Source organism: Cetorhinus maximus, chromosome 7, assembly GCF_964194155.1.
Source record: "Cetorhinus maximus chromosome 7, sCetMax3.hap1.1, whole genome shotgun sequence".
In the NCBI taxonomy this organism is placed as follows: domain Eukaryota; kingdom Metazoa; phylum Chordata; class Chondrichthyes; order Lamniformes; family Cetorhinidae; genus Cetorhinus; species Cetorhinus maximus.
This window is the reverse complement of record NC_135885.1, coordinates 50,448,316-50,462,137: the sequence shown is the minus strand read 5'-3', so window position 1 is coordinate 50,462,137 and position 13,822 is coordinate 50,448,316. Positions and strand designations below refer to the sequence as shown.

At 43.0% G+C, this 13,822-nt stretch overlaps 1 protein-coding gene across 1 annotated transcript in view; it reads left to right on the top strand.

The window, feature by feature from the left end:
- parp4 (poly (ADP-ribose) polymerase family, member 4) overlaps positions 1 to 13,822 on the top strand; it is a 154,686-nt gene that overhangs the window by 97,681 nt on the left and 43,183 nt on the right. Inside the window, 3 exon segments of the mRNA XM_078546131.1 lie at positions 1,501 to 1,577; positions 4,460 to 4,647; positions 11,341 to 11,440. Coding sequence (XP_078402257.1) covers positions 1,501 to 1,577; positions 4,460 to 4,647; positions 11,341 to 11,440 — 365 coding nt within the window.

The window sequence follows — 13,822 nt, the reverse complement described above, 5'->3', positions numbered from 1 at the left end:
TTGGGAAATTGATTTTTCAGCTGTTGAATTTCAAAAGGGGGTTCAGAGCTACCAAGGGATATTTGCATTTTACAGGGGTTCCATGAGTAAACGGGGAAAGTTGTATTAAATTTTATTGACCCAAAAGTAGAGGCAAATTAGAAATCATGAAAAATTCTGATGTTTGGAGAAGTTGAGTTTCAGAGGTGTTTGAGGACAATGGAACCTGAGATGAAAGAGGGGAAAAGATATTTAAGGAAAGGGACGTTTAACTGTTGAGAGTTGCTGTGGGGTGGCCCACTGAAGGCCAGCTTTCTTTGTCTGTGAACTGCTGAGAAGTTGTGAAAGTGTTGAATTGGGAGCAGCTACCCTGTGTTAAGTCTAGAGAGTCTTTGTTTTAGGAAACAGTTTGTTTCTGAGCCTCCATTTGTAATTCCACAGCAGAGTGGAAGTGTTTGAGAAGCCATGAGATGTAACTTTATTAAAGCGGCAACAATTCCTTGACTTGAGTAATGTTTACTGGATTTTTTTGGTTAAAAAGCTATAAAGGGTTGTTGTCAAAAAGGTAGTTCAATTGTGTACTTTTGACCAAGTGTGAATTTTGGGAGCTGTTTTGTAATACTGTTTTAACTGTGTAACTTTTATCTTGTGAGATAAACTTCGTTCTGGGGTCTGACTTGCTCTGCAATAACATCGGCTGTGGTCGTAACACATATTAAAACTAAACACTGTGGGACCCCCACCAGGCGACTGTTCATACTGGTTTGACTTCATACCACCTACTGTGCAATACAAAGCTACATTATAAAAGTACCCAAGCATGCCACTTGACATATGGGAACTTACGATACTTTATTTGGAATCATTTTGATATTATGAAAAAGTTGAATGCTGTTTGAAATCTAAAACAGATATTTAAAATGCTAGAAACAAATTATTTCCCAGCTGAGAATTTATCAGTAGCTTTTGAAATTGTAGACTAGATCAATTCCTAATCTCTGCGAAGTTAGGTGATTTCAGACAGAGTAGAACTGGCATACTGCAGTTGGCTTCAGTGCTCTTCAGGTTAGGTGTGGTGGGGAGAGGTGATGTCGGAACCAATTGTTCAATGTTACTGCTCCAGATTACTAGCCAGTGACTCCTGTTGGAAAGTACACATGTAAACATCGGATAAGGACAAGATCTTACTCGAACATGGTGCCACCATTGTCCTTTAGCACTTGCTGTTCTACATTCATACTATAAAAAAGGCAATGTCATTGAAGGGTATTTGGATCCATGGAACCATAAGTTAATGTGAGCCATCCAATGCCTTCAGGAGAGGAGGGAGAAAATTGTGAACAGACAGAATGTTGAAACCGAGAAAGAAGTACAGGTTGACCCCAATAATTTAACAGGAACAGGGTACTGGACTATTAATATCCATGTCTTATTGATTTCTGTTATCACTGTGATAGTAAATATTACTGAGTCCTGTTTGGCATTCAATAAGAATCTTATTCTAATGTTTTCCTACTTTAGATTACAAAGAACTTTTTCACTGTTCGCAACAAAGAAATTCTGAAGATGCGGTAAAAACTGCACATAAGTTTATTCTGGTAGGCATATCATGTGTAGTCCATGTTTTATTTTATATTTAACATTTAAAGGATGAAAATAATCAGAATAACTAATCTTCTAAATTACATTTAATAACACTGAGCATGTGCTAACCAGAAAGTAAATTGCCTTGTTACTGATTTGTTACCAACAGTCAGTTGGTAGTACAGAACTTGAATATACTGAAGTCTTTCATCTTGAACACATCAGGCCAAACGCAAGAATGCCAAATTTCAAACAATCGCAACAATTTGTACCACAGGAAAAAAGCATGCTGCTTATTTGGCAAGTTGAAACTGACCAAGGTGTTGCAATGGGGAAAGCAACTGGAACTATAGGCTCCCCAAGCTCCCGAGTAATTCAAACAAAGGCTCGCGGCTTGAAAATATTTATTTTGTTGTCAAGGTCCCTGCATATGAATGTATATCACTTCTAGCAAGTGGAAATGAGTCATGTTACTAGTTTGACTGATTATCTTAAATAGGTTGTTAGTGTAGCTATTTGCACACTCAAGATTGTTCAGCAAGTGTTATCCAATCACATCTGACAGTAGACATTTTGTTTTGAGTTTTGCCAGTGCGGGCTGGTTGAATATAGCTTGTACTCTGCCCATTGCAAACAGCCAGAGGAACACGTTGCTTGATTCAATCAGCCAATCCTTGGGACATATGGCCTATGTACCTGACATTGCACTGGCACTGAAATTCATACATGACATTGCTCAATTGTATGTTAGGCAGAACGTCATTTTGGACTGGCAGCAGCATCCTATTAGTGGAAAATACGACTTGCGTCGCCACTGAATAGTAGCGGTGTGAAATGACTTACTTAACCTGTTGTTCAAATTTTTTTAGATGCTTCGCCTTTCAAGGGTAATTTGAGGTAGACCGGGCACTTTTCAGGTGTGAAAGTGGCTGCCTTTGGCCCAATTGCGAGTTTGCATGATACACAGCGAATAATGATCTATCAGGATATTCATTGTCCTGCAGGATAGGTTTGATGTGCTCTGTTTTTGCATTGAGCTTGTAAAGTGAGCAAATGGCTACGGCCCAATTTACAAGTTGGCTGATGAGACCAATCTTATATTGTGTGGAGCTATATGAATCCAGCTCGTATAATGCCCAGTGAAAGTAGGCTTGCAGTAGACAGTAGTAGAGAAACCATAGTGAGCTCGCAAATGATTGACCACAACATCCTCCTTCAACGCCTCTCCACTGCCATCCAACTGGGTGTGACTACACTTGCTGATTGCATTCTTAACTACCTAATTGTAGCCAGAGTATCACCTGCAACGTCTTCTCTTCCTGCTTGAACAGCATTACCTCTGGCATCTCCCAAGGATCTATCCCTGGTCCCCCCCTATTCCCAATATACCTCCTAACCTACCCTCGGCGACATCATCCAAAAACAAAGCATCAGTTTTCAGAGCTACGTTGACAATACCCATCCCTATCTCACCACTGTCTCTTTTGATTCCCTCCACTATTGTTAAATTGTCAGACTGCTTATCTGACATCAAGTACTGGATGAGCAGAAATTTCTTCCAAATAAATATTGGGAATACAGAAGCCATTGACTTTAGCCCCCGCTACAAATTCCATTCTCTTGCTACCATATTCTTCTCTCTCCCTGGCATCCAATCATGGATGTGCACTTTTCCCCATTGGTTGGGTATATGATAATTCTCCCTGCCACCGCTTCCCAATGGCCAGCCTGCTGCCACTGGGCCACTCCATATCACTGGCTGTGATTCTCGAGTCCACCGGGACTAGGAAATCACGGCTGGCGCTGGAGCTAGGCCACTGGTTTTATGGGGACATCATCATCATGGTCAAATTTGAATTCAATTTTAGAAACAAATCTGGAATTGAAAGCTAGTCTCAGGAATGGTGACCTTGAAATTATCATTAATTGTCATAAAAACCCACCTGGTTCTCTAATGTCCTTTAGGAAAGGAAATCTGCCATCCTTATCTGGCCTGGCCTTCATGTGACTCCAGATCCACAGAAATGCGGTTGACTCTTAACTGCCCTATGAAATGTCGTATTGAGCCACTATGGCAATTAAAGATGGGTAACAAATACTGGCCTTGTCAGATATGCCCACATCCCATCAAATAATGAAAAAAGGGGGTCTTGTTGTTGTTTTATCCTTCGGCCTGTATGACTGGGAGCAGCGGCTCTGGGACCATAACAGTTTCGTAGTCACCAATATGGAGACTAGTTTTCAATTCTAGATTTGATTAATTGAATTTAAATTCTAAAATGTCATGGTGAGGCTTGAACCTGTGTCCTCAGCGTATTAGCCAGCGCCTCTGCATTACTAGTTCAGTGACATTATCACTACACCAGCATCTTCCTCATAAATACTTGATAGGAAAATACTTGATGAGAAATAATTTGCAGAGCAATGAGGAAAGAACAGGAGATAGCATTAAGTGGATAGCTTTAACAAAGAGTTGGCACAGGCACAATGGACTGAATGGCCTCCTTCTATGCTGTTCCTTTTTTTTGATTTGACAAAATGTAGAACTGACTCAAGAATAAGGCTCCTTTCTATGTGTTTACATTCTTGCAATTTGTTTGAGGATCGACACTCCAAAATAAAATCTGCCCATTCAGATGCCATAGACATCAGTGCAAAATGATGTTGGAATGTGAAGAATACCCATTTGAATTTGGAAAAGTCTCTACAACATGCTGGTTGCTACTGTCATATTACCTATTAGAATATAAGAATCTGTGAGGAGTTACTTTCTACTAGTTATCCATAATGAGTTTAATTCACAATCTTGATGTAAATGTGGCAACTTGGAACATACAGTTATCCAAATAATGCTTCACTTAACCAATAATGTTTTCATTTTCATGTTCTGTCAAAGTCTGTACAGAAACCAATGGGAAACACAGATTTCTAGAGACCATTGCTGAGTCTGAACTTACTTGCCCCATCCAAAAGGATACGCAACATACTTTTGATTTCTGATGGACACATTCAGAATGAAGTTCTTACACTGAAGATGGTACACCAGAATGTCAAACACACCAGAATATTTACTTGCGGTGTTGGGTAAGTTATTTTGATAAGCAGATAATTACAAATAAATAGAAGCCATTTTACTTGAAGTATTTTGCCCAGTTTGCAACTGGATCATGACATCCAGTGCTCCATAAAAATGTCATTATGAGTTACAGACCTCGAGTGCCATTGTGAAGATCTGCCAGGTGAATGCTAGGCAGCTCCATATGGAAGAGGTTATCAATCCATCATTGCAACAATGACTGGCAGATAAGGATCACAAAATGGAGAGGAAGTAAATCAGGGAGAGCACTCTTCCTCTTGTGTTTACAAATATTTCTACCGTAAAAGGACTTTCTTTATTTAACTTCAAAAAATGTTTTAAATTCTAAAAAAAATCAATGGGATGCATTAAAATGCATTTTTTGTGTGACAGATAGTTATGATTGTGATTACCAGGTTGTTATCCTCATAATGTAACTAAAACCCTTAGCTTCAGCTATCTTTCCCTCTGTTACTTCCAACCTGGGATTCGGATGTTTGAAACCAACCTAGGGCTGGCTTGTGCGTTGGTGGGACCACTTTGGTGCACATATAACTGATGTGTTTGTCAGTGTTTTTGTTTTCTATTTTCTTTCTTTTATATACTTGCTGCATACCGTAACCACAATGAAAGAATATGTTGAGGTCTATTCTAATGGCAATCTTAATTTGGCCGCAAGTAGATAAGATAATGAGGAAAGCTATACACCCATCCTAACTCGCCTGTCTAGAAAGACACAAAAGTCACCTCAATGCAGCATCCAATGGCTTTTAAAATAATACAGGGTTTTTGTTTCTATTACTGTTGTTGGCCATTCCATGTGTTGATCTCTGCCCTTCAAGAAGAACTATCCTATATCAGTCCTTTTTTTTTCTTTTCACTAGTTTAAGTCTTTAAATGCCTTGTAGATTAATTTAACTTTTAAGATTCACCTTCTTGATATAGTTTACGATATTGTATACCTCTGTGATCATCAATTGGACATCATCTTTCAAGGCTTAAAAACCTAATTTTTTAACTGAAATCTTTGAAGGGGAGCCTTAGGCACTTATCTGTACTATCCAATGCTTGGATGCCCCTAGTATCTCAATGGCCAAAACAGACTGTGTAGTCTGACCAGCTTTATCATGAGTTCCAATGACTTGTGTTAACCTATTTCCTATTTTAGCTATATAGTTCAACATTCTATTGGCTTTGTTTATTGCTGCTGTGCATTGGTCAGTCATTTTGATTTTTAAGATTACTAAAAAAAAGATCCTTGGTCTTTTACAACTTCCTCAACTTTTTCATCACCATTTACAGAGTAATTGCGTTATTTGTTTTCCCATTCAGTGTGTGTACATCACATTTGTCTGCATTAAATCTAATCTGATATTGTTCTACTCTAATACTGCTTTATCCAATTCACTCTGCAACTTGAGCTGTCTCCTCTGCTTCTACTGAGCTTCATAGTTTGGTATCATCAACAAATTTGACCAAGTTCCATTGAGCTTAAGTTCAAATAAATGATGTAAATTAGATACAGTAGTAATACCAACACTGATCCTTAGGCAACTGTCATTTCTCTTCACCCTAATCTAACTCTTATATTTATTGTTTTCTAATCTTCAGCTAGTTTATTATCTATATCCAAGATTTACCCTGAATCTACACAGCTGCGAGATTAACTAATAGTGCAGAATTTTGCATCCCGTGGGCCGATCGGGCGTAAAATAGCACCTGATGACGTCGGGTGAACGTCCCAACGTCATCACGCACTCGTACGATATTTCGGTCGGCAGGCGCGAGTGGGTGCTGGAGCTGCACCCACCATTAAGGCCATTAAAAAGCCAATTGATGCTGATTATTCTTTGCCTATGCGATTTTGTGCTTGTCATACAGGCAAAACGGGGAGGTGGCCAGCCGACATTTTCAAAAGCCTCATCCACGAGTGGGATAAATAGGGTGAGCAGCATTGCCAGTGTCAGCAGTGGGCAGTTTGGTGCATAGTTTGCTGCTGGTGACTTATTGGTACTTGGCAGCTTCATCTCTGTTTGGGGCTTCATTCTTAGCATTTCCAGGCTTCATTTCAGGACTCCTTGGTGTTTCCAAGGCCCCTGGAGGATTCAGACCATGTGGACCCTTCCAGGTATCAGACAGCCTTCTGTTACCCTGGTAATGGGGATTGTGGCCTCCGCTTGTGGCATCTCCTCTGAGGAAGAAGAGAAGGGCAAAAGAGAGAGGAGGCCAGGTGTCCCAATGCAGCTTCCAGAGGAGCGACCTGTGGGAGGAGAAGCGCAGGCACAACGGGCACAAGGCCAGCAGGAAGTCCAAGGCGTAAAGGGCCACAGAAGATGCCACTATCCTGCTGCCAGGAGTTACAGGCGGGGATGCAGCTGCCTCAATATGTCAGAGGTGCAATGCTGAAGGAGTCTCTGCCTCTCAAGGCAGACAGTGACCTCCATTTTTCAGATGATTGGGCCTGAGTTCAGCTCCGACTGTGTGGGTGGACACCCCATGCCAGTGGCCCTGAAGGTCACAGTGGCCCTCAACCTCTATGCCTCCGGCTCTTTCCAGGGGTCAGTGGGGGATCTCTGTGGAGTCTCCCAATCAGCTGTCCACAGTTGCACCAGCTGGTGACCGAAGCTTTGTTCAGGTGGATACTGACCTTCATTCTTTACCATATGAATGAGGCAGGCCAGGCTGAGCGAGCCAGCGGCTTTGCAGTGATTGCTGGGTTCCCCCACGTCCAGGGTGTAATCGACTGCACACATGTGGCCATCAAGGCGCCGGGGGTCAGCTGGATCTCTTCGTCAACAGGAAGTGATTCCACTCCATGAACGTGCAGTTAGTGTGTGACCACAGGATGCAAATTCTACAAGTCTGTGCCAGGTACCCTGGCAGCTCCCATGATGCTTATATCCTGAGACACTCCCAGGTGCCGAGGCTCTTCAGTGCCCCAACCTGACTGGATGGAGGCCTGCTGGGTGACAAGGGCTATCCATTGAAGAGATAGCTCATGACGCCTCTCCACCACCCAAGAACAGAGGCAGAGAAGTGTTATAATACGAGTCATGCCTCCACAAGGGCAATGATAGAGAGGACCATCGGTCTTCTCAAGATGCGCTTCCAATGCCTGAATCGTTCAGGGACTGCACTACAGTACCCCCAAGAGCAGGTGTCACCGATAGTGGTTGCATGCTACACTCTTCACAATCTAGCACTGGCAAGGGGGACCCACTGGAGGAAGAGGATCTTGACGCAGCTGCAGAGACCACAGATGATCACTTACACGAGAGTTATTGAATGTTTCCCAATACTGCTGCCAGCTCCTCAGTGTCACATTCCTTGCATTGACCTACCTGACCACCTTCCAATCCCTTCAGAAGATCTTCCTTGATGGCCTCCTGCCACCACCATCTTCCCCAACGGAAACATGGCCTCTCACCTCCTCCTGACCTCCATGACTAAGGCCTTCAACACCACACCCATGAACCTGGGAGCCCTTCTCTGCATCATGTTAAGTGTGCAGCCAGCCAGCAGCAAAAGCCATTCTCGGCTGCATACTAAATCAGGTAAATGATGAGGCAGCACAAAGTATGTGTGCTGTGTTTCTCAATCAGATCAGGTCTGGGAGGATCATAAATCCAGTGCCAAAAATGGATGCAGACTAATTTTTAGCCCATCAAACTTTCCTGGGATAACTTTGTTTGGGGAGAACATGTTGCTTGTGCCTTCCCTTGTATATCCTCGTATTATCCTGAGCTCATCCTCTATTTCAAATGCATTTGTTTCTTTTCAGTTTTTCTCCTCTTCTCTGACTGCCCTTTTGTAACAGTAATATGAAAACAATTTCTTGCTGTTAAATTTTTATGTCTTTATGTTTGCTTTTTAGTGGCTCTTTGCCCCTCTGATCAGCCTTTAAACATGTTTCCGCATATTCTTATATACATCCCACCAAGTATCATCAACTTTCTCAATACAGGATTTGTAGAGGTTTTTAATTTGGCTTGAAATTATTTATTTATCCGGTTGGAGTCAATGATTTATTTTTCATTTGGGTCTTGACTATTTAGTCTGTGTTTTCTAATGTAATGTAATTATTGATTCTACATGTTCAGCATTATGCTTGCAAAAAATATTCCATTTTGCCTTTACTGGATTGTTGGTGAACAACCCTCCTCCGTTCATTTGCTTAACTTTGTATTCATCTTTTCTAAAATTGACTCCTAGATTTTGGTATTTCTGAATCCATATCATCATAAGTTTGAACATTCTATGCCGCCAAACCTTCTGGCATACCACAGCTTCCATTTTCTGCACTATGGAGATTTATTAATGCTTGTTTGAGATGAGCACCACCCTTCAGAATTCTCTTAACACACTGGGCCATGGACCAACTGAGCATTATATTTGTCAGCTCTATTTATAACAATTTGTGTTTCCCCAATTTAAAAGAGGTTGATTAAAGATAACCATTAAAATAACTTTGCTGTTCTCACATTCCTTTATTACCACTTCACAAAGCAAGCCATCTTGTGCTGACAGGAAGCCTTTAAGCATACTCCTGTTGTTAGCTTGTACTTTTTTGTTATTGGAAATCTCTATCGAAAGTATATCCTTTGTTATTTATCTGCTTCCCTCTAGAACTATTTCATTCACCTTCTGACTTGTACAACTGCACCAATTCCTTTATTGTCCACTTGATCCTTTGACACACTTTGTGTCCCTGACTGTTTGTGTCCATCCTCTGGAGTTGGCCAAATTTCTAACATTCTTATTATGGCATAGTTCCCTACTGCTACAAGAACCTATAAATATATATCTTATTTATAATTCCACCAGCATTTTCCAGTATTATCTTCATATAAATGTTCCTTCTTTCAAGATTCCCAGTATCTCTGCCTTATCTTGTTCTCTAATTACTGGGCGGAATCTTCACATTAAATATAATTGCAGGTCAGGACCATTTACATGTCCCAACTCCACACTTGCTGGCAGCACGCCTGGCAGCATGATCTTCCAGGAGGCGGATGTTCACTTGATTGCTACTGTGTCCTCTGTCCGTAGGGGCGGGTTCCTGAGGTTGCAGGCCGAATTAGAGGACCTGCAGCTTTGGAACGGCAGCAGCCCCACCAGCAGAGATGCTGCTGTCAAAGGGCAACCGTGAGGGCACCCCTATTTGATATGTCTGAAAATTGTAAACAAAAAACTATGACCACAGCTGCCAGATCACCACCGTGGTAGGAAAACCCCTGCGATAATGACCAGCAGCCACAGCTGTGGTCTGCTAATCTTTTCATCTTCAGTGGGGGCATGTGTGTAAGATGCCTTGCCCGCTCCGGAAGCAAGCCCGCTCCAGAGGCAAGCCCACTCCAGGCTTTGGCCTCAGCAAGGGACCGTCACTGGGAAGATCCTGACAGAGTCCCAAACCTGCCCACAATTGGGAATTTAAACATGCACTTAAATATGCTGCTGATGGGTAGCCCTTGTCTCTTTCACCCTGCCTCTGCAAGATTACTGAAGGTGGAACCTCATTGGCCCACTGACCCAACACCCTCCTGTTCCACCTTTCTCTGGGACCTGCTTTCAATCTCGGGACTGAGAAGATTCTGTCCCTTGTGTCCCATGTACCAGCTGATTACTTCAATCTCGTCTGGGATCCATCCCATTTCCTCCCTGCCGTGTCCTCCTCCCTCCTCCCCATCCGACTTATTTAATATAAATGATTTGTGATTGCTGCAATAACGTCACTCACAAGTCTCTGTCTTTATTTGGTTTAAATACACCTTGCCTTTCGAGACTATTTATTTTTATTTTGAAGGTATCCTCATTTTTTTTTTAATGAATGGTGCCTTATCCTCATTACACTGATACCAGCTATTCATTTATGTCTTGAATTTTCTCCATGAATTCTACTGGTTTCCCAAACAGTGGAAGCATACCAGAAAGCATAACCACACAATCTCTGTACATTTAAAGGCAATCCTAATATCAGATTTTAAATGCCCCTATTATTTTTATTTAAGTCATTAATCACAAGATATAGTTCAGTCCTTTTGAGTATCCCTTCTATCCTTTCCTCAATATATCCTCCTCTAGCTCCAGTTAGACAACTCACTGTAGGTATTGGCCTCGCAACACGTGACCATTGATTTTTCTGAACAAAGAATCCCCTATAACTACACCCTCCATATGACTTTCAAACTGCATCTTTAACCAAGCTATTTTTGAGTTTCTACTGCCTCAGTTTCTATATCCATCTGCTTTATGGGATGGCAGTTTGAAAGCAGTTCACAGTGACTTCCTGGCCCCCCGCCCAAACCCAATCCAGTTCCTTTTTAAGTGTCTGGTCTCCATTTGGCTTGTTTTTATACAGGATACAAGATAGTACAGGATTGCCATCTCCATTTATGTCTATTGAAGACCAACAGATTATTGTAATTTTTTATAGACATTTCCACTCTCCCTGTTTCTGACTGGTTTAAACTTCAGGGGTGGCAAGATTAATAATATCAAAGCCACTCTTCTTCACCCCCCCCCCCACTACATAGTCCAGTTGTTCAATATTTTTTGGATTTCCCTGTTTAATCATGGCTAATCATGGAATTCAGCTTTCTACATGTGGTAAACGTTAGCAATGGGCTGAAATACATGACACACATAGCATACATTGCAGCATCATGATTTGTAGAATGCTTAATTATTGTATTTCCAATTAGATCAACAGCAAATCGCCATATACTTAGAATCTTGGCACAATATGGGGGAGGAGCACGTGAGGTTTTTGATAAGAATACCAAATTCAGCTGGAAAGAAAAGGTAGGTTTTTTTGCTTTCATGCCTTATAATGTTTTTTTTAATTCTGTTTTAAAAATTTTAATTTGAGAGTAGGAAATTTGACTTTGTGCTCATCAAGATGTGAATTAAAACAATGGATGGAAAGCTTAATGAAGTGTGCTTTTAAAACATTAGGATTGGCGCTCTCAGTGGCATTTTTTTATTCTATCACAGGATGTGGATCTTGCTGGCTAGGCCAGCATTTATTGCCCATCCCTAATTACCCTTGAGAAGGTGATGGTGAGCTGCCTTCTTGAACTGCTGCAGTCCATGTGGTATAGGTACACTTAAGTGCTGTTGGGAAGGGAGTTCTAGGATTTGGACTGAGCGACAGTGAGGCAATGGCAATTTAGTTCCAAGTCAGGATGGTGTGTGGCTCGGAGGGGAACTTGTAGGTGATGGGTGTTCCCATGCATCTGCTGTCCTTGTCCTTCTTGATAGTCTAAGTCTTGGGTTTGGAAGGTGCTGCCGAAGGAGCCTTGGTGAATTGAACTGTGGAATCCCGAAGTTAAATTATTGGGATGATTATAAAACACTACATCAAAGTCCATATGCAGAAGAGGGGAAAAAACAGGGCAGAACTTTACGGGTGCGTGAGAAGAGAGTGCTGATTGGTTGGAAAGTGGATTCTGATTTGTGGAGGCATTGCCATGGAGAATGCACCAGTGATAGTTACTGACAATTAACTGCCAAGCATTGTTTGAAATTTAAACCGGGCACCTTGACCCTGATTGGTCAATTTGTGTTGATTTTGCGCAGTTTCAGAGATACATCGGGGGCAAAGCAACGATATAAATGAACAAGTCAGGCTAATCTAATTCCACTCTACCCCAACCCCTCATTAACCCCTCATCAACACTCTCCTCTCACACTCACTGTTAAAGGTCACTCTCCTCTCACTCTCTCACTGTTAAATGTCACTCTCCTCTCACTCTCACTGTTAAAGGTCACTCTCCTCTCACTCTCTCACTGTTAAAGGTCACTCTCCTCTCACTCTTTCTTGACCCTGATTGCGGGCGCGCGCCCGACCCTATCGGGCGTAAAATAGTGTGCGGTGACGTCAGGTGAGAGCCCCGAAGTCATTGCACAGCCGCGTAATTTGGTGGGCAGAGTGGGTGCCGGAGCTGCACGTGCCATTAATTAAGAGGCCATTAAAAAGCCAATTGACGCCCATTTTACGTTGCCCATGCGACTTTGCGCTCATTGCATGGGCAAAATGGGCAAGCAGCCAGCCAACATTTTCAAAAACCTCATCTATGGGTGGGATAAATAGGGTGAGCAGCATTGCTAGTATCAGTAGTGGACAGTTTGGTACATAGTTTGCTGCTGGTGACTTATTGGTACTTGGCAGCTTCATCTCTGTTCGGGACTTCATTCTTAGCATTTACAGGCTTCAGTTCTGGACTCCTTGGTGTCTCCAAGGCCCCTGGGGGATTCAGACCATGTGGACCCTTCCAGGTATCAGACAGCCTTCTATTACCCTGGTAATGGGGATTGTGGTCTCCGCTGGTGGCACCTCCTCCTCCGAGGAAGAGAGGGGCAGAAGGGAGAGGAGGCCAGGTGTCCCAATGCAGCTTCCAGGGGAGTAACCTGTGGGAGGAGAGGCACAGGCACAAGGGGCGCAGGGCCAGCAGGAAGTCCAAGGCAGAAAGGGCTGCAGAAGACACCACTATTCTGCTGCCAGGGTTTACAGGTGGCAATGCAGCGGCCTCAATATGTCCAAGGTGCAATGCTGAAGGAGGATCCGCCTCTCGAGGGAGACAGTGACCTCTATTTGTCAGATAACTGGGCCTGAGATCAGCTCTGACTAGCGGGTGGACACCCCATGCCAGTGGCTCTGAAGGTCACAATGGCCCTCAACTTCTATACCTCCGGCTCTTTCCAGGGGTCAGTGGGGGATCTGTGTGGAGTCTCCCAATCAGCTGTCCGCAGTTGTGCCAAGCTGGTGACAGAAGTTCTGTTCAGGCAGGTACTGACCTTTATTCTGTACTGTATGGACGAGGCCAGCCAGGCTGAGCGAGCCAGAGGCTTTGCAGCAATTCTGGGTTCCCCGCATCCAGGGTGCAATCAACTGCACACATGTGGCCATCAAGGCGCCAGGGGGTCAGCCGGGTGTCTTCGTCAACAGGAAGTGATTCCACTCCATGAACGTGCAGTTAATGTGTGACCACAGGATGCAGATTCTACAAGTCTGTACACGGTACCCTGGCAGCTCCCATGATGCTTTTATCCTGAGACACTCCCAGGTGCCAAGGCTCTTCAGTGCTCCAACCCAACTGGATGGATGGCTGCTGGGTGACAAGGGCTATCCTGGGCTCATGATATCTCTCCGCCACCCAAGAACAGAGGCAGAGAAGCGTTATA